This window comes from Eutrigla gurnardus, assembly GCF_963514095.1.
Source record: "Eutrigla gurnardus genome assembly, chromosome: 20".
Taxonomy (NCBI): Eukaryota; Metazoa; Chordata; class Actinopteri; order Perciformes; family Triglidae; genus Eutrigla; species Eutrigla gurnardus.
This window is the reverse complement of record NC_139931.1, coordinates 19,393,631-19,414,088: the sequence shown is the minus strand read 5'-3', so window position 1 is coordinate 19,414,088 and position 20,458 is coordinate 19,393,631. Positions and strand designations below refer to the sequence as shown.

The following is a 20,458-nucleotide window of genomic DNA, read 5'->3' as shown; positions in this document are numbered from 1 at the left end:
ACACACACACACTGGCTGTCTACCATCAAACACACATACATACCTCAGTGTTTATGAAACATATTGTCCCAACATATTCTTCCAAACGCAAAGTCACGCCTTCACACACACACACACACACACACACACACACACACACACACACACACACACACACACACACACACACACACACACCTCGTCTCGGCGAGGTCTTGGACAGCGTCCAAGCTGATTAGATGGAAAGAAGCAGCAGCACAGCGTGATCAAAGCTCTGTTTTCCCTCCCTCTCTCCCCCGTTTCCTCCAGATCACCTCTCTTCCACTATCTCACTCACCCTTTCTCTGTAATCACTCCAGCAAAATCAGCAGGAATAAAAATAGTCAGCACAGGCAAAAAGGAGGTGTAGCAGCCCAACAGGAGAAATGAAAGATATCTATCATGTATATGACATCTAACTGGAGCTCCTTCCATTGTTAATGAAAAAAGTCTGGTTTTCCTTCACAGGACTTTTTTGATGTACAGGAAAATAAATCAAAGTATCTACCATGTGCATCAATTTGCAAAACAATCTCACGTCAAGGCCCATTACGTTGATCCCCCGAAGCCTTTCGTCCTATCGCAGGATCTCCCTTAGCTCTGTTCCCGCTGAAGTCCGAACATTGCTTTATGTTCAGATTTACATTTGGCCGCTAATGAGAGAATCCCTGTGATATGATTTAAAGTGTAAGTTTGGCGGAAATTGAAAATAAAGCTATTTTCTGAATGAAAATACATCAACTAAGCCGTGGAGGAAGTAATTTTCGCTCATCACGCAGTTCAGAGCTAGCACGGGCGGGAGCTAGAGTCCAAAATCGCAAACAGTGGGTTAGCATGGGGCCTACAGCCACACGCTTTCAAAATCGCATTTTTAAACCACTAACATTGCTCAAAACAGCGCCAAACCTCGTCAGCAGCTTGCTCTGGGTGTCGACGTTTTACCCACTGTTATTAACTTATATTTGGCCAAACTGCCACTAATTTAAAACTATACTCGTTTTATTCTGGGCGAAATCTTCAGTGGTCTCCCTCGTTTTGCATTGCGTTCGGTAATCGACACTTACGGACTATCCTTCGCGAGGAGCTGGCAGGGGTAGAATTGGTGAGTGTTCTTAACTGTCTTCTGTTATAAACTTCGGGTTCATGAACTGAGTTGTTGGTGCTTCGTTTTATGTGTAGACACCCAGAGCAAGCTGCTGACGAGGTTTGGCGCTGTTTTGAGCAATGTTAGTGGTTTAAAAATGCGATTTTGAAAGCGTGTGGCTGTAGGCCCCATGCTAACCCACTGTTTGCGATTTTGGACTCTAGCTCCCGCCCGTGCTAGCTCTGAACTGCGTGATGAGCGAAAATTACTTCCTCCACGGCTAAGTTGATGTATTTTCATTCAGAAAATAGCTTTATTTTCAATTTCCGCCAAACTTACACTTTAAAGCTGCAGCACAGCGTCTACGTGGCCACGGCGTGACATCTGAGCCCGTTCACTGACCTGCTGGCAAGTAGCTGAGATGTTTTTACTCATCGATTAAAAGAAAGAAAATCAACAGGGATTTCAACAAATGGAGAAAAAAAATTATGCAATACTTTTGCAAATAATTATCATACTTTTATTGAAATATTAGAAGCTGTGTTAAGAATATACCTCCATCTTTAATATCTAGTTTAGATTGCTGTGAAAACGTTTCTTTCAAACTGTATTTACTCGATTTTCTCTAAAGAAAACCCCTAAATCTTACAAGGTCACCTTTGAACGCACCACAGTGTGACTCAATGCAACCTACGTTAGCCGTTAGCTCCGTTATGAGCAGGACTTTTGCTAGCGACAGACTCTTCGCTGGCGGCCGAAGAGCCGCTCACTGTGATATCTCGTGCATAGCTGAGTCAATAGTTGGCCAATCTGCTCGCACTCTGGCGCCGACCACAACCTGCTAACCTGCTAGCCACAACCTGAGTGGTCAGTTGTGCGTGCTAGCGGTAGCCGTGTTTAGTTTCATGTGTTCCCGCAATAGCTGGAGCTGCTGGCTACTTTTATTGGAGTTGGCAACACCGGGCTGGTTTTTTCTGTTAGATCACTTAAAAAATGTAACGTACATTTGCAGGTTTTACCACATTACCAACCCTAGCATTAAACCATGCAAGTCCAAAGTCAAAGACCCCAGGTAAGGTTGGTGTTTGCAGCTGCCTCTCCACACACTGTACATATCTGATGCTGACGGGGGCTAGCGTTGGAACAGCTGACATTTGGATGTTTACAGTTCACCGGGTGCATGTTCAACATGTCTGGCTTCAGCATAATCCATGACAGTGTACTCACAGCATACAGTACATATTAGCTGATGTGTATCTTGGCAGAAGATGTCGTGTCGGAACGGCATCAGCTGCTGCACAATATCTGGAGGTGGAATCTGACGGATCGGCAGGCTACGGCGGGCTGGAGGCGGGGCTTAGCGGGCCAAGCCAGGGTAAAAAGATTAGGATGTTCTGGGCTAAGATGATTTTATCACTGCAAATGAGTTAATGACTGTTGTGAAGTCGGAGCCTGTTTATCTAACCAGACCTGGGTCACACAGTACACCGGAGGACTTGGCATTATTTGTTTGAGCCTGTTTGGGTGCGGCGGCGGGCCGGATCCCAAGATAAGAGTCTATAGTCATGCTGACCTCGATGGTGCCCGGAGCTAAACGCTAACCTCAGCATGCTAACCACGGCCATGATACGACCCTAGTCACAATAACAATGCTAGCATGCATGCAATGTCTAAATAGAAATATACAGTATTTATTCAATCAGTAGAAAAGAAACATATTAGAATATGAAAATGTATACTTAATTGTGAAAAAAGTGCAATGACGGATGGAAGGAGTCCGGTGGACCAGCCCTCACACATACGATCGTATCAGTGGATGGAAACACACATTCATTCATTCATCAGGTGCACAGAAACATGACTTTCTCTCAATGTGTTCTTACACAACTGCAACAACTTCATAAGGTGGTCTTCTGAACGTTCTGTTCACTTATTCTTATTCTGCAGCCAACAAACCTGTGGAGGTTAAACAGCAGTTTTCAAGTATCAAACTAAGTTTCTATGGAAGTGCAACGTTGCCCGAGACCGAGTCCCGGCATGCATTTATGTACACTCTGCTGACTCTGCACATCGAGTCCAGCTCTGGTGATGATGACACGAGATGTGAATGTATTAATGGGATCATCCATGATGGACTGGTGTGAAGCCCAGACCCAGACGGCCCAGACGGAGACCAGACGCAGGCGAGTGTTTGAATGTCATTCTGGACTTATTACCGATGTCAACCTTTTTATTTCCTCCCCTCAGCTCTCCGCTCACCTGATGGAATTACCACCGTCCCTCTGACATTTTCTTTAAGGCAGCGTCTCCTCCTGCCAAGCTGCTCCCTGCATGTGGCCAAGCATTTAGTCTAAATTTTACTTATGTACATTTCCAACGGACGCACAAATGGAAAAACGGGGAAACTTATTCCATGCCAGTCCCTCCTCAAGTCACCCCCCCCCCCCCCCCCCCCCTCCCCTGCCTGCTTTTTTCTCTTTTGGTTTCTCTTCCCTCTTATTTTCACCCTTGTTCTTTCCAATCCCCCGTTTCACTCTGTGCCAGTATCCTCCTCCGCTCCATTCCTTTATTTACAGCAATCATCTGCTCTGTGTGTTCATTGTTTTCCCCGCTCTCATTGACTATGTATGGCTGCCGTTTCTCTGCCAGCGACTGTAATTACCGACTGCTGAGAGAGAGTGTGTGCGTGTGTGTGCGTGCGGTGTGCACTTTTCTCAGCAAGCATGCATATATAAGTGCATTTATGTGACTGTGTGTCTGTGGGTGTCTGCCTGCACACAAACGTGTGCACACCATCCTTGTGTGAGTGTGTGTGAGTGTGTGTGTGTGTGTGAGTGTGTGTGAATGTGGTCCTCTCACAGATTATCTCTCCGGCTCTGTGAAAACTTCTCCCTTCTTCTCTGCATTAAAGGCCGTTCTGTATCTTCCTCCTGTCAAGCTGAGCCCCCCCCCCTCCCCCGTCTTTGTTCTGTCTAGACTAATGACAAATAGTATTTTAAAGTGAGTGCGTGGGTGACAGCTGATGGGTGGAGGAGAGAGGAGCCTGCGTATGGAAAATGTGACATTATGCGGCAGTGAAATGTGATTTAAATGCATTTCTGTAAGACGCAGGAATAAAGCGGATTCATGAATAAGGAATGAAAAGAACTACAGATTGTGTTGCCGTGGCTTCACGCCGGCTGCAAGGGAGTAAACGACGCACTTGTTAAGTGTGGTGACCGCATCCCGCACTTATGTAGACAACATTATGGGAAGAAATGGGAAAGAAGTGTTTGAGGCAGTGATTCAGGCTTTTGCTTTCAGCTGAAGTTATGGAAAACAGAGGAATGCCACGTGGAAATGTCGATGACGCACAATATTTTAATCAAGCTGAGTGTGTGAGCGGGTATTCACAGCTAGACCACGCCCACTAACTCAACACTCCTGCTGTCCATATATGGTATGTTGTTTCATTTTACTGCTGAATTGAAAGGAAAACTCATGATGAACTATATATATATATATACTCAACAAAAATATAAACGCAACACTTTTGTTTTTGCTCCCATTTTTCATGAGATGGACTTAAAGATCTAAAATTCATTCCAGATACACAATATTACCATTTCTCTCAAACATTGTTCACAAATCAGTCTAAATGTGTGATAGTGAGCACTTCTGCTTTGCTGAGATAATCCATCCCACCTCACAGGTGTGCCACATCAAGATGCTGATCTGACATCATGATTAGTGCACAGGTGTGCCTTAGACTGTCCACAATAAAAGGCCACCCTGAAATGTGCATTTTTTTGCTTTATTGGGGGTCTGGGGACTCAGAACCAGTCAGTATCTGGTGTGACCACCATTTGCCTCGTGCAGTGCAACACATCTTCTTCGCATAGAGTTTATCAGATTGTCAATTGCGGCCTGTGGAATGTTGGTCCACTCCTCTTCAATGGCTGTGCGAAGTTGCTGGATATTAGTGGAAACTGGTACATGCTGTCGTATACGCCGGTCAAGCACATCCCAAACATGCTCAATGGGTGACATGTCCGGTGAGTATGCTGGCCATGCAAGAACTGGGACATTTTCAGCTTCCAAGAATTGTGTACAGATCCTTGCAACATGGGGCCGTGCATTATCTTGCTGAAACATGAGGTGATGTTCATGGATGTATGGCACAACAATGGGCCTCAGGATCTCATCACGGTATCTCTGTGCATTCAAAATGCCATCAATAAAATGCACCTGTGTTCTTCATCCATAACAGATGCCTGCCCATACCATAACCCCACCACCACCATGGGCCACTCGATCCACAACATTGACATCAGCAAAGCGCTCACCCACACGACGCCACACACGCTGTCTGCCATCTGCCCTGAACAATGTAAACCGAGATTCATCCGTGAAGAGAACACCTCTCCAACGTGCCAGACGCCATCGAATGTGAGCATTTGCCCACTCAAGTCTGTTACGGCGACGAGCTGGAGTCAGGTCAAGACCCCGATGAGGACGACGAGCATGCAGTTGAGCTTCCCTGAGACGGTTTCTGACAGTTTGTGCAGAAATTGTTTGGTTATGCAAACCAATTGTTTCAGCAGCTGTCTGAGTGGCTGGTCTCAGACGATCTTGGAGGTGAACCTGCTGGATGTGGAGGTCCTGGGCTGGTGTGGTTACACGTGGTCTGCGGTTGTGAGGCCGGTTGGATGTACTGCCATATTCTCTGAAACGCCTTTGGAGACGGCTTATGGTGGAGAAATGAACATTCAATGCACGAGCAACATATCCTGCTGTCAGCATGCCAATTGCACGCTCCCTCAATGCTTGTGGCATCTGTGGCATTTTGCTGTGAGACAAAACTGCACATTTCAGAGTGGCCTTTTATTGTGGGCAGTATAAGGTACACCTGTGCACTAATCATGATGTCAGATCAGCATCTTGATGTGGCACACCTGTGAGGTGGGATGGATTATCTCAGCAAAGCAGAAGTGCTCACTATCACACATTTAGACTGATTTGTGAACAATGTTTGAGAGAAATGGTAATATTGTGTATCTGGAATGAATTTTAGATCTTTAAGTCCATCTCATGAAAAATGGGAGCAAAAACAAAAGTGTTGCGTTTATATTTTTGTTGAGTGTATAGATATATATATATTTATATTTACCCCGGCTGCTCTGTGTGGGCGGAGACTCTATATCAGCTCACGGCTATATCAGGTCAGCTTGGAAAGGCCCGGGTCAAGGTGGCTCGCAGATCCGACTGTGAGCTTTACTGCAGCCCTTGCCTCGACCTGGCCTCGACCTGGCCTTGACCTCGCCTTGACCTCGCCTCGACCTCGCTGCTTCCTTAGTACTCACTCCACCCTCTCTCTCCCTGAGGGAGGAACGGGGCTCCCAGCGCAGACTTCTTTCAGAGTGGGAGGGGCCTGCGGCGATGTTGGCGACCCACCAAACCCGTCTCGTTAACTTGCTTTGTGGGTGAGACTATTTTTTGCTTCCATATCTACAAAACCAGTGACTTTATGAATACATTTTTACTAGAGCACAAAAGTGTTTATAGACCTAGTCTTCTTATAATGCTCTCAACGGGCATCAAATTGACGCATTTAACTTAAAGATGTACACAATTACTTGTAAAAAAGTTTTCATAAAGAAATATATATCGCAGAAAAGGATATTGCACGGTCAGAGATTCGGCTATTTCCAGACATTTTAATGCTGTCATGTAACATTTGACGGTCATCCAGAACGCAAAGTACCGTAGTTACAACCCTCGCTTTAAGTGTATTTCAATCCAAATATTTTATGTACATTTTAAATGACTGCCAAATCAAAAGTTGATGTAACAAAGAAACGTCAACTTATGTCTTAAATGACTCTAATCAACTATTATTATCAAAAATGTGTATTCAAGAGTGAACTTCGGATCTCAACATTTAAGCAGACAGGAACAAGATGTTAAATAGAAATGAGTACATCTACAACTCCATCGGCAGAGGAAGATCATGGTATAGGACTTTCAATCTGTGCACAAGACCAAATGTGAAGTGTTTCCTTGGAAAGTGGTGCTTCTGAATGAAGACGTGACCTCTGTACTGGGAGAGAGAACGTCACACACTGGTAGCAGTGGTGTGGAGATCCTGTTTGGATTCATTCAGGTCTCCCAGCAGCCTGCCTTCCTGAGACAGAAGAGCAGCAGCTTAGATGAGGCTTCATCCCTCCTTAAGTGGCCGACCACGACAACCTAAATGTGCAGTCGGCACTCCCAACCATCAGAGTGAGACAGAGTGAACACAGCCCACGCAGCCAAGCCTTCCTTTAATAGCTCAGCTACTCAGCCAATAGAACACGAGGATGGATGATGGGGGCTTCCAGATCAGTGTTTTAAAAGAGATTTGTTCCTGTGTGTGTGTTCCATGTACGACTGGACCAACCAGTTCCTTCAAAATGTCCTCACTTCATCATTTTATCCTGCAAAACAAAATTCGCTCGGTGCAAGACTCTACTTCCGTTCTACTTCCGCTCTCTCGAGTGTGTGCGTCTGTACTTCCGGTAGGATGGCGATGTTTTACACCAGATGTCTGCAAGACCTGCCCAAGCTAACCATATCAGACGTCCACAGACTCGTCCGAAAGGGATGCTCTGCCCCCCGGAGTAAACGGGAAAAGGGGTACAAGATGTACCTTTCAAGTTTTATTGACAACTATGAAGGTAAGTTTGAAATTGACAGCAAAACACATTCACATTGTGGTATCGCTAACTAGCTAGCAGTAGCTATGTAGCTAACATTTAGGTCAGTTGTCCTGTAGAGATTTTAGATTTGTAGAATTATCAATTGTTTTTAACGTTTAACATTTTATAGTTGAGGTGCATACGACCAAAACAAAAACGCAGCACCCTGAAAAAGCGCTAACTTTTCAGAACCAGAAGAAACGATTCAATCGGGCGCAGAGAAAACATAACCTATTGCTATCGGACACTACGTTTAGACAGCTGTCAAGTAAGTTTTAGTATGAGATTCCCAGAGGTGGGCATATCTAATAGTGGTTTGAGTATTTCTTTTTGGTTCGTGTTGTAATGTATTGATTCCAGTGATGCCGGTAACGCGTTACGTAGTCTAGAAATTTAATCTGACCATTTTTTTCAGTAACAACTAATCTAACGCGTTAATATTTCCAAACCAGTAATCAGATTAAAGTTACTTAAAGTCACTGTGCGTTACTATTATTTTTGCCATTTTCCTTAGTAAAAATATATATCTTTGCTTTCTTCTTGCTTCTCGGGGAGTGATGTCACGTATGCGACAAGTCACGTTTTCAGCATGAGGACAACTCACATGTAACACCACGCAGCGACACAAACAACAATGGAGGGAGGAGAGAGATGCGCGTGTTCTTGCTGGAAATACAGTCATTATTTTGAGTTTGTGTCAGCTGAAAAGAAGTCCAGTGTGTTTTGTCTAACATTACATGAATGATGTTATATTCCCACAGTGTCAAACAAAGACCCTGCAGGGAGGGTGACCGTCAGGGCTGTATGTCATAGGTCCATGAGGAAGCATGAGAAGCCTCACAACCTCAGAGTAGGGGGGAGCACATGTGTTTAACCAGTTCAAGTCAGGTTCTGGGGTATTTTTGTGGCTATAGTTGGTGATGTGGAGGCAGAATAACAATAATAAAACTTAAGTCTGTTTATTTGAATTAAACCTGAACTATACTTTCATGGACACCCCATAAACTGGTTGTTACTGCTCCCGTTCTTTGGAGCATAAGTTTAAGTAAGCCTATTCATGGTGGGTACATTAGTCAGTGTGAGGTAAGAGCTGATTTTGTACCCTCAGTCTAGGCTATACTAACCTGTTCAATGCATTACTAACACTGTTGTTCTAACTGTATTATAATACCAAGAAAATATTTTAAGATTAGTGAGGCAGGCTTATTTGTTCTGGTTGTTCTGGTAGCCTAATGAATCATACCGCTACTATGTGCTTGAACGGTTAGCCTGCTCTCACCTCTCACCTTTAGTGTTTTTTTTTATAGTTGTCATGTAATGACTTAGTCTAATTGTAATACTAAAACATGTTTTATTCATAGATTACTTTTGACGACCGCTCACCAAGTGAAATTGCAGTGACTGAGTGCTCCTGTGTGGCTGGAACCGCTCTCTGCAACCACAGTGTTGCACTACTGTATCAGACCACGAAGTACTCTACATTGCAACTGAAAGCAGTACCGCCTGTCCTCAGCTGCACAGAAACTGAGCAGCGATGGCATAAACCACGAAGACTGGTAAGTACTTACGAACTTAGGCTTATCACAAATTCTAAACCAAATTCTAAACCAACTTCTGTCCTTAAGTTTTGTTTGTTTATTTGTTTGTTTACTTGATAGGGTGTGAAACCAGGCAGAGTCAATAACATGGTCTTCATTTCAACAAAACCCAAGTCAAGACAGTACACAGCTGCTGATGGTGTAAGGTAATATTCACTGTCAGTCATTGTCAGATTCTTTTTGTTTCGAGAGATATTGTTTCTTTTTTTCTAATTATGACATAACTGTTTTCAAAGGAGCAAGTGCTACAAAGCAGTCCGGGGGGACTTGCCAGACCCAGATGTCCTGAAGGTCGACGAGGCATACCAGGACTTCACGGCAGACCTTGCGCCGCTAATTACCACACTCTCCATAAGTAGTGATGTCCCCCTCGTCGATTCAGCCTTTGGGACCGTTCAAGAAGGCAGCCCTATTTCGTAGTGAGTTGCCAGTGAGTAGGATGATCATCCACCACCCAGACGCACCCCCCCCCCCCCCCCCCCCACCACCCCTGCCGTTAGATGGTCACAGGCTGGACCCAACCACATGTTCCTTTGTGTGCACTCACCAACAACACCTAAATGTAATGTCGCTTAACATCACTTTCGACATGGCAAGATCCATCGAGATGGCCACGAGGGAACAGAGTGGCAGCGCAGAGTGGCAAAGCCTGAGGAAGATGAGGCTCACCTCCTCCAGGTTCCGGGAGGTGTGCCATGTCCGAGGTCACAGCTCTGCAGAGAACCTTGCAGAACGCATCCGCAAAGGTGGGGTTCAGACAGCCTTGATGAAGAGGGGGCTGGCACTGGAGCCAGAAGCTATTCAGGAATATGCCCACATTAAAAACGTCAACTACTGGCCATCAGGATTTGTCATCCATCCGGATGCTCCCTGGCTCGGATCCTCTCCAGATGGTGTCGTTTTTGATCCGACGGAGGCACCACCATTCGGGCTGGTGGAGGTGAAGTGCCCCAACGTGAAGAGCTATGTAGACTGTGGGTACCTGCACATGCAGAGTGGCGCCTTGCGCCTGAAGCCAGGCCACAGCTACTATTGGCAGGTGCAAGGCCAACTGCTTATCACCGGAATGCAGTGGTGCGATTTTGTGGTTTTTGCAGAAGAGGACCTTCTTGTACAAAGAATTTATAAGGATGCGGAGGTCGCTAGGGTTATAAGGGAGAGGGGGGATTATTACTTTTTCTATCATTACTTGATCTGATCTTTTAAAAATCAATGGTTCATTCAATCAGTTCTGTTTCAATCAGTTGATAAATGTTCTTGTTCTGGTTTTGTTGTTCATCTTTACAAATCTATACAAAGCCTGAACTAATATTAGGTTTATTTAATATTAATTATTAATTATTTAATATTTCCTTATTAAATTCTACATGTTCTAATGTCATCTCTGGTGCGTTTTCATTTTCATTTCAAGTCATTAAAAACCCAAAGCTAATGTAATAATGACAATGACACAAAGAATGGTTTTTGATCTTTAATTCATTGCTGAGTTGCCCATGCCTTCACTAACGGCCCATTCTGATAGTTGACCAGGAAACAGGCCACATTGAACAATTCATCAATGTTCCCGCATATAGACAGTGGTATGTCCTTGTCGAACAGTTTGTTCTCTTTCACTCTCCTTATGCACCTCTCCACATGCACTCTTAGACGTGCAATCGACTGTGTCTGTCTGACATCCTCTCGACTCATTTGTTGTTTGTTGCTGAGAAAGGCAGGCCGGTACACCTTACAAGAAGCAAGGTTGTCCACAAGAAACCCTTTGTCCACCATGATCGCCATTCCTGGCTTCAGCAGGTTTACAATCCCAGACAGCTTGAAGATCTCGCGATCACTCATTGAGCCTGCGTACAGTCCAGACACAAAGGTGACAGCACCGTGGGGTGCCATGCCAATCATGGCCTTGAATGTAGTGTGGGATTTGTATGTAGAGAAAACCTCACTCTGAAGGAGCAGAGAGGATGGCGTCTGACAGAATATCTCTGTACAATCAAGGACCACCTGTGTATCGGGAAAAGCTGCAAACTCAGGTGGCAGGTGAGCTCTCACTATCTCTGGAGGAATCCAGAGGCGCTTGCTTCCCAGCAGACAGTACAGGAAATGAGTCCATGTGGAGATGATCCGACTTGCAGTAGTGCGGTGAATGCTGAACCTCTCTGCAAGGTCCCTGAGAGGAAAACCCACTGACAGGTACATCAGGAACAGCAGAAACTCGTCAATGGGTCTCAGTTTCTGTTGAGATTGAGATACATTATATTTATATACACATAACCCTAACATATAGATACACATTTCTCTTTTATTTAATACAAAAAGTCAACAGATCCCACCATTTATTTAGCAACAAATGCATATACTAAACTCAAATTTGTTGTTTTTTTGCTGTCCGATTTGCTAAATGTCAGGTTTTGCACTCTACTTCTCCTCTTCAATATTTTATCAATATTATGGTGTGCACATAGAGTAGATTAATTAATTGTCAACTGTGTTATCAACTTGTTCACGTGAACTTGCATTAGATGTTATATTTACAAATATGCAGATAAAGTGTATAAAAACACAAGTTGATCAAAGTCATATGGTGACAGGTCTGAGGTCTGCAGTGAGCACAAGGCCCTAAAATGGCTGAAATTTCAACGTTGTTGACCACATTTGTTACCTACCGTTGTTGGGTGATGGACTGTGCTGATGTTGGCAGAAGCTGTCTTCGCGCTGGTTATGCGCACCATCTTGTGGATCACAGCAGGTTCAATTAATCTCCAAAATGCCATGAAACTCCTGTAGGACGCAAACCTGGTATAAAAGCGCACGTCCTCATCTGATGCTGACAGGCGCTCTATCCCAAAACGCTGGCGAAGATGGAGGTCTTCCAACTGCTGTTGTAGCTCCCTAATCTGGCGACGTAGAGCTTCGTTCTCGTCGGCCAAATTACTCGCCCTCGTTCCTGTTTGAGGGACTACAGAGTAGTCATGATCTGGAGCCATTTCGGTCTGCATCTCCGAGTCCGAGTCTGACTCTGGGGCGGGACTCTCGGCCCGCGGACGCCGTTCCCAGATGCTCGGTCTGGGCGCAGGTAGTTTGTACCCATTCCACGAAAAGTAGACTGGCACGGTTCCCTTCTTCAGCCTCCTCAGCCCCCCGGCAGTCACATTAAAATCAGTCTGCTTAAAATGCCGACTACAGACCCGGGTGTTTTTGGTCGGGTTGAAGTCATCCCTCCGGATCTTCTGCATCCACTCAGCCCGTACCGCCCCGTCAACTGGGAATGAATGAAAGCTGACTTCTTTGTTGTAATGTGATGAAACGGTACATAACGGCACACAACAATGAAGTGCTGAGGCTCTAACCCTCTGAAAGGCAAGTCGCCTCTCTTTAATCCTAAAAACAGTCATTGTGAAAAATTATCTCTCTGGTAATTCTCGGTCGCTGTCTCCCGCTCTCGCTGTCAAATCACCGGAAGTTTTCACCGGAAGTACTGGCCCACACACTCAAGTCCGGAGGTCAGCAGTCGCCATATTGTGCACGGAGCGAATGACCTTTGACCTCCAAATTCTAATCAAGCAGATGTTTATGCCAATTTTGAAGAATGTCCCTCCACAGCTTCCTGAGATTTGAACGTACGTAAAGTCCCGGCGGTGTGTTGTCTCAGCATCGCCACGGCGACGTACGCGTCACACTAGCTCTATTTTGCTGCATGATGCTCATTTTCATTCTAATCCAGTGTTGGTGATTAAGAGCTACAGTGGAGGTTTCATGATGATCCGTTTTTATACTTTGTACAGCAGCTGCTCTGTGTGTCGGCGGAGCCTCTCCACAGTGACATCATGTCCCCATACTATCCAGAGTGGGAGGGGCTTACACCCACCTGACCCATCTGGAAACACGGGACAACATGGCTCATAGATCTAGACTCCTATGTTTGCTCTCCAAGTGCATAAAAAAATTATGCAACGTCAGTTTTGTATTTCATGCAGCATGACCTCTGACCTCAGAGCTGGAACTAACAGCCAATTAACTGGCTGATCAATACAGCAGGAAAAACGGCAACAATTCTGATTTATTGTTTCAGGTTCTTTATGTGTGAGGATCTGCTGCTTGTATGTACCGGTTTTCTGTTCATGATGTCTGTTGACCCTATCATCTGTTCATTTCTATTTATTAATTTGTCCCTTTTACTTTCCTTTAAAGGTCCTTTCATTTATTTCACGATCACAAAGACGTGTATATCGGTGCTTTAGCTCCGTCTGTCAAAGCACTTTGTAAACTTTTGGTTTTAAATGTGCTATACAAATAAACTTTATTATTATTCTTTTTTATTCTAATTGTCTCCCTGAGCTGTGTTTCACCATCCACGCTCCTGTAGCCTCGCAGGGGCCAAATCAAAGGGCAACTAACAACACCAGCATGGATCTCACACCTGTCTCTCCCTGTGCCCCCGGTCAGCCCTCCCACAGCCTTAAAAACAAAAAGACAGCTCCACTTTAACGCTCGCATTATTAAAGTAGATTAAACTTTTATATGTCGAAATCTGCCGTTTTCATTATCTTTAATACATTTTTGCTGAATTAATTTGAACTGATTTACTTGGAGAGACACATTGATGAGTGTACAGACATTTCTTCTTATTTTTACATTTTTTTAATTTTTTTTTTTACATAATATTAGTATTACTGAGGACAAAGATGGTGTCCAGATTGTGTTGAAGTTACTGTAGAGTTACAAACCACAGACGTCCTTCTGTCACAGTGAGCGATGTTTGGAGGCCGCGCTGCAAACCTACCGGTCAAACAATCAACAATCTGTGGTAGAAAGTTGAACGTCGGCGTTCTCTGCGGGACAAACGAGCTCACACGGAGAGAGCAAAGACAAAAGCCAAGGCTGACCTTCTCCAATCAAAGCTCTACAGCTTCCTCTCCCCTCCGTCTTCATATCTCTGCAGTCTCCCATCCCTCCACCTCTCCTTCACCTCCTCCCTCCCTCCCTCCCTCCCTCCCTCCCTCCCCGCTCGCTCGCTCCCTCTAACCGTCCGCCTGCCAAGAATGTGAGTCTGCCGTGGCTGACCTTCCGCTCGCCTCCTCTCCGTTTGTGTGGATGCGTTAGAATGACAGCGCTCCCCCTCGCCCCCCCCGTCCACTGTTGATGTTGTTCATTCAGCAGAAGCTGCTGCAGCTGCATAATTGACCCCACCGCTGGAAATATGTAGGAACAATCATAATGTGATACCCGGGTGTGTTGCCTAAGCAGGACGAGGCTGACTGACTGAATAACTCATTCCACTTCATTGCTTCGCCGCATTTTTCCTCCTTCCATCGTTTTGTGCTGCACTTTTACAGTTTGAGGTTGTTTGGATCTCCAAACCCCCCTAGAGGCCCCCGATACCATCTTCTAATATTAGTCATCAGCTTCAACGCTCCCTCCCTCCCTGACCTCCTCCACCGCCACACCCCGACCCGTCGCCTCAGGTCACTGATGCCAACCTCCTCCAACCAATCAGGACTAAGCTCCGGACCGGGGGCCACAGAGCTGCAGTCCCCCGAATGCCCTTCCCAGCCACATCCACAAGGCCAACACTCCTCTGTCCTCAGAACTCACTTTCACTCTTATTTGTAACCTTCAAACTTGTTTTTTTGTTTGTTTGTTTTGTTTGATTTCGTTGCTATTGTCAATGCGCCTTTGAGCATCTGGAAAAGCACTTCTTAAAAGGCGTATTATTATTATTATTATTTTCATCACATTGCAATCTAATCACGATACAATCTGATTACGATACAATCTCATCATGATACGATCTGATTACGAAACAATCGGACTACGATACAATCTCATCACGATACGATCTTATCACAATACAATCTCATCACGATACGATCTGATTACGATACAATCTCATCATGATACGATCTTATCACAATACAATCTCATCACGATACGATCTGATTACGATACAATCTCATCATGATACGATCTTATCACAATACAATCTCATCACGATACGATCTGATTACGATACAATCTTATCACGATACAATCTGATAACATTACAATCTTTTCACGATACAATCTGATAACATTACAATCTTTTCACGATACAATCTGATAACATTACAATCTTTTCACGATACAATCTGATTATGATGTGCTCTGATTACGATACAATCCGATTACTTATGATCTTATGATACGATCTCATCACCAACCTATCTTATCGTGATTTAAAAAAATGTGTGCAATATTCTGAGTATTGCAATGATGATGTGATATATCTTTTTTTCCAACTTCATATGATGCATTTTGACAACATCCACACCAGAAAAAAATAAATAAGCAAAATATTGTATTTGCTATATTAAAAGGCAATATGTGAAAAGATCCATACTTAGTTTTTATTTATACATTTTTTCCCCTTCACTTGTTACAGCAATATTAAGCCTCGTGGCTCTGTGGTTGGTGGAGACTCGGCGTCTGCAGAACCCTGAGGCTCCGTCCACATTGTTTCAGAGAATCCTTACATTATAGTTGAATCTCAATGAAATATAGAAGTCAGATATGTGTGTTGTGTCCCAATCACTTCAGAAACAGACAGAGACAGACCTCCGAATCAATCTATGCCATAAAACAGTAAAGCAGATGATAGAATACAAAGTAAAAGGTCAAAGAGCGTCCGACAGTTGGAGAGCTTCAATCACAGAATGAAGAAAGGTAGAATCGTACTGGAGCCAGACATGTGAGATTTGGGAAGCAAATAGAACCAAAGAGGAGCTGAGAAGAGATGGTTTTGCAGTGGTAGAAAAGGTCTCCACACTTTTCTCTGCTGTATCTTCAAGTGAATCTCCTTGAGGAGTTCTGCTGCCAAGGATAAACAGTTGTGTGACCCCGAGGATACGGCGGCGGGGATAAAACCCGTGACTATTCTGTTATTGGATGGTCTTAATAACCTCTAGCCCAGCCGTCCTCCCCGACCTCCACTTCCCCTATTAATCCTTTCCTTTTTTGTAACCCCGATGACCTCTATGAGCTCCTCACCCAGCCAATCTAACGTTATCAGCTGAAGTCATTTGGACACCGTTATAGGTATTTCAGCTGTGAAATACCTGAGTCCCAACCCTGGCAGTAGTCTCTGTGGCGTCTCTTTAAAAAGTTAAAGACATAATAACCAACAACCTCCTTAAAAAATTAATAATAACAAATTGTAAAATTCCTTTCAATCTTGACTTATTAGACGTGAGTTGTGTGTTGGTGTCTGTATCTGCAGAGACCAAAGAGCATTCGGACCCCACCTGGACCGAGGCTCGCAGGCAGGTCAGAGAGAGCAGGCATGCCGGAGCAGGATGATCTTTGAAATCTGGCACCTTCCCGCAGGTTAATGACGAGGTCTATGTGTTTATTTGTGCTTAGAGTGCTTTAGAATGTAACAGTTGTGAAACAGAAAATAACATTTCTATGCTCCCGATTCTCTGCTTCATCCTCGCAAAAACCCTCGCTCTCATTAAGCTCCACCCACACCTTGATAGACCACCTAGCACTGTGCTGTAGATTTACACATCTGTCAGCTCATAAATGTGTCAACTGAAGACAAACATGGGTTATTTTTCACACATGGTCTGTTTAGCTGCAACGGTTTGTTTCATTCGTGCAATAAAATGCGGTATATTTCAAATGATGATCTACGCTCTGCTCTGTTGAGTCGGTATCTACCCGTCCATGCTGATCTATGGGGAGTTCATGGGAAGATCACACATTAGAAACTCTGTGCTCGTCTCAATCCAGCCAATAAGAGCCTTCTATATAGTATAATGCCAAATATATCACACTACAGACGTTTACCAGCTAAGCTTCTGACGGCTACTTCAGAGAGGAGCCAGCAAACTGACTAAGCCGGCAGCTACACACTGGACGTGATGCTGCATCCCTCTGGACTGTTATCCCCAATTAAAGACCTCGGCATGCCATGGCGAGACATGATGCACTCAGCAGGAGTCTAAATGCCTTTCACACACCCTAAAGTCCAAACTGCAGTGTCAAACTTAATTGGAAATTAGCTGCCATTCATGCTTAAAGAAAAGATGTTTAAAAAGTGGCATTATGTCACATTTTGTTGGGATTATGTCCTTAGAGATTTACCTTTCTGATATGAAAAGACTTCATTCTGCATAGTTAAATAAAGACTTAAGAGAAATGGCAACAAAACCAAATTAAAGCTTCATTTTAATTGTGATGGATTACTCAGGTCTGGTCAATAAAAAAACAAGAATAGAAAGCAGCTTTTTGTAAAAGGGAGGAAAACAGAATTTAATCTAACATTCAGTTGGTTCTCCTGAAAACATTTTAAAATATGAACATAAGCTAAGCAGACAAACAAGTTCATCTGTGAAGTTAATTGCTTTGACATTTTTCCATTATATTTAATTGGATGAACAAGCTCCACTGCAATAGTGAACATTGAATTGAATATATTATAATAGATTATTTATATTTATAAATACAGGAATTGTCATATAGCAAAGAACAGACCCACATGATATCTCTATTCTGCAACATTTATTCATTCTTTATTCATGAAGGGAGGCCTTCGGAATTATGGCGACCTTCCACATCGTAAACTTTAAGTGATATTCAACCACGAGTGTAGGCTAGTGTCGGGTAGAGTCTATTCTGTTGGTGCTGTCCATGTGTCACAGTATGGCACGGGTCTTCACATATATGCTGCACTGATTGAGAGCAGCAGGTTGACTAACGTGAGAGGCCACTGGATGAAGGGGAGCATGGACATGCAACACTGCAGGAATCGTCAGCCAGGAGATTGACTAATCAACCCTGAATAGCTGGCTATAAACAGGAGCATCTGCACAGGGGAGGGGAGGGGGGGCGCAGATGGAAAAGGGGGAATCAGATCACACATAGACCCGCTGGCAGAGCCGTAGGCTGGTTGGAGGTATTTCACTAAATGTATATTTAGAACGTATCACTCTGGAATTGTTGCCATAATAAATGGAGTTTAAACGTGGAAATAGCTATAAAAAAGGTGCCTTCCATTTTTTTAGTACAACACCTACACTGTCTGAGATGGAAAAGAAAGAAAACACACCACAGCGCCCATACAGGGCGCCATGTGCTTTCTATTAGTTAACAGTTTTTATACGCCAGCGGAGCCCAAAGCTGGGAATTGAGAATTGTCGCCAAAAACCGGCTCCCATTTCCTGTGAAAAATAATTTGCACCTCATTAATGCTATCACGTAGCTGTCGCGGCTCTCCGTTCCTAGAAATGGCACCATTGTTGGCCAAATACTGGATCAAATGTGGGGCTGTTTGTTTTTTAACACAGAGACCAGCTGTGTGTGTGTGTGTGTTGTTAAAAACAAGTGGCTCCCTGATGAATATTATTGCTGATTGATTAACTTCGAGGCTTTTTGTGCAGCACTGATAATGGCAGAATAATGAGATTGCTTTAGTTGGTGGAAGCACACATTTACAGAACTCTAAAAAATAACACTATCATTCATGATAAGATTTGCTCCGAGGAAGTAAAAAATAGATTAATAATCATATATGTGAGTGTTGATTGCAGCAATTTCACCGTGTTCTTGGACACCAAATATTAGCATTTTAATGATCTTGCATACGTTATAGTTGGTATGAGGGTAAATATATGCTTCTCTTCAGTTCACTTTATTTTCTCTGATGTGTTCTGAATGTTTCGCCACATTATCATATGATTGTACTGCATTAACAGCATTTCAAGGTCAGGATTTACCTTCAACAGCAGGATTTTAGCTCCCCTTCATATTAGGTTGGATCCACAAGTGGCTTCCACACCACCTGCATCAAAAGCAATTTGAAGCCAGGACGAATATGCCGTGGTCGCATGCCACCACTGATCTAGTCTGGGTTTACTGTATAGCAGTCCCTCTATAGGAGGACAGCTGATAGCATGGCTTCAGATCACGCTGACTGCTACTGAAACCAAGCCAGCCGAGGACCGCATGTCCCTCCAAGATTAACTCAACATACCCGCAGGCAGGCCCGAAGCACGGAAGGTAGGGAAAGTTGGCACTTGGACTTGTAGAAGGCAAGAAAGACTTGGATAATGAGGATGAAACGGGGAAAAGGAAGACTAACTAAGACGAAGTCAAAGGAGACTACTGGAAAAGTGTCAGCCATTAATGCAAGAATTCTTATCTTCAGACATTCTGATTGACAACTTCCAATAATTGATTTTTTAAAACTTTTTTTCTACAAAAAACTGGAGCTATTGCTACTGATGGACAGTAATCCTGCACACGAGGGCTGTCAAGCCGTCATAGATCGTCTTGATCCCAAAAAATGACTTTGATACGATCTTGAAGGACCTTGAATGTAAATCATTTGGACATGTGTATTTGATCTCTGGTCTTGTCTGTGTATTTGATCCCGTGTCTTGCTGTTTGTATGTCTAGAGGCTGCACTACATATGATGCTGTATTGATGTGGTGTGCTGTAGTGACCAGCATGTGCCACCGGAGGTCGTCTCTGTAGTGGAACAGGCAGCTGAGCTGATGCGACTCAGTCTTTCCATCTTTTGTTGCCTTTTCCTTTATTGTAGGGGAGTCAGTTTCGTTTTATTGTGGGGGGAAAAAACCTGAAGTGACGTGAGAAACGAGGCATTTACCTTTCACTCCGATACTCCGCTGGCTCAATGAGATTTAATGGTGTTTCAAGAATTGAAATTTAATCTTGTGATATCAACAGAAAGAAAAAATAAACACCCAACTCTATGATATATACACTATGTATATATCTCATCAGCAAAATGATCTCCGACTGAACTGCTGTATTGGTAAAGCTCATAAGCTACATTTCCTGGGGTCAAATCCTGGGTCAGATAAGTTTCTTACTGATAAACAGGATGTACAACACACTGCACTTACTTCTATCTGATCTGCATCTGCACGACATTGAATGATGCTATAGAGCTTTTGGGGCCCCGTGAGATTAAATGTGTCCTTGTAGGGAACGTCTACACACGACAGTTATTATTATTGAAAAAGCAACGCTCTGGAATTATTCT

General features: G+C 43.9%; 2 protein-coding genes across 2 annotated transcripts in view; both read right to left on the bottom strand.

Moving 5' to 3' along the window:
• LOC311030709 (thyroid hormone receptor alpha) overlaps positions 1 to 20,458 on the bottom strand; it is a 132,175-nt gene that overhangs the window by 38,246 nt on the left and 73,471 nt on the right. The gene's annotated exons all lie outside the window — the stretch shown is intronic.
• Positions 10,881 to 12,683, bottom strand: LOC311031085 (uncharacterized protein). The gene is made up of 2 exons (XM_084037196.1): positions 12,077 to 12,683; positions 10,881 to 11,645 (listed from the first exon to the last, which is right to left on the bottom strand). The coding sequence occupies exons 1-2, from the start codon at positions 12,644 to 12,646 to the stop codon at positions 10,893 to 10,895; spliced, it is 1,323 nt and encodes a 440-aa protein (XP_083893322.1). The 5' UTR covers positions 12,647 to 12,683; the 3' UTR covers positions 10,881 to 10,892.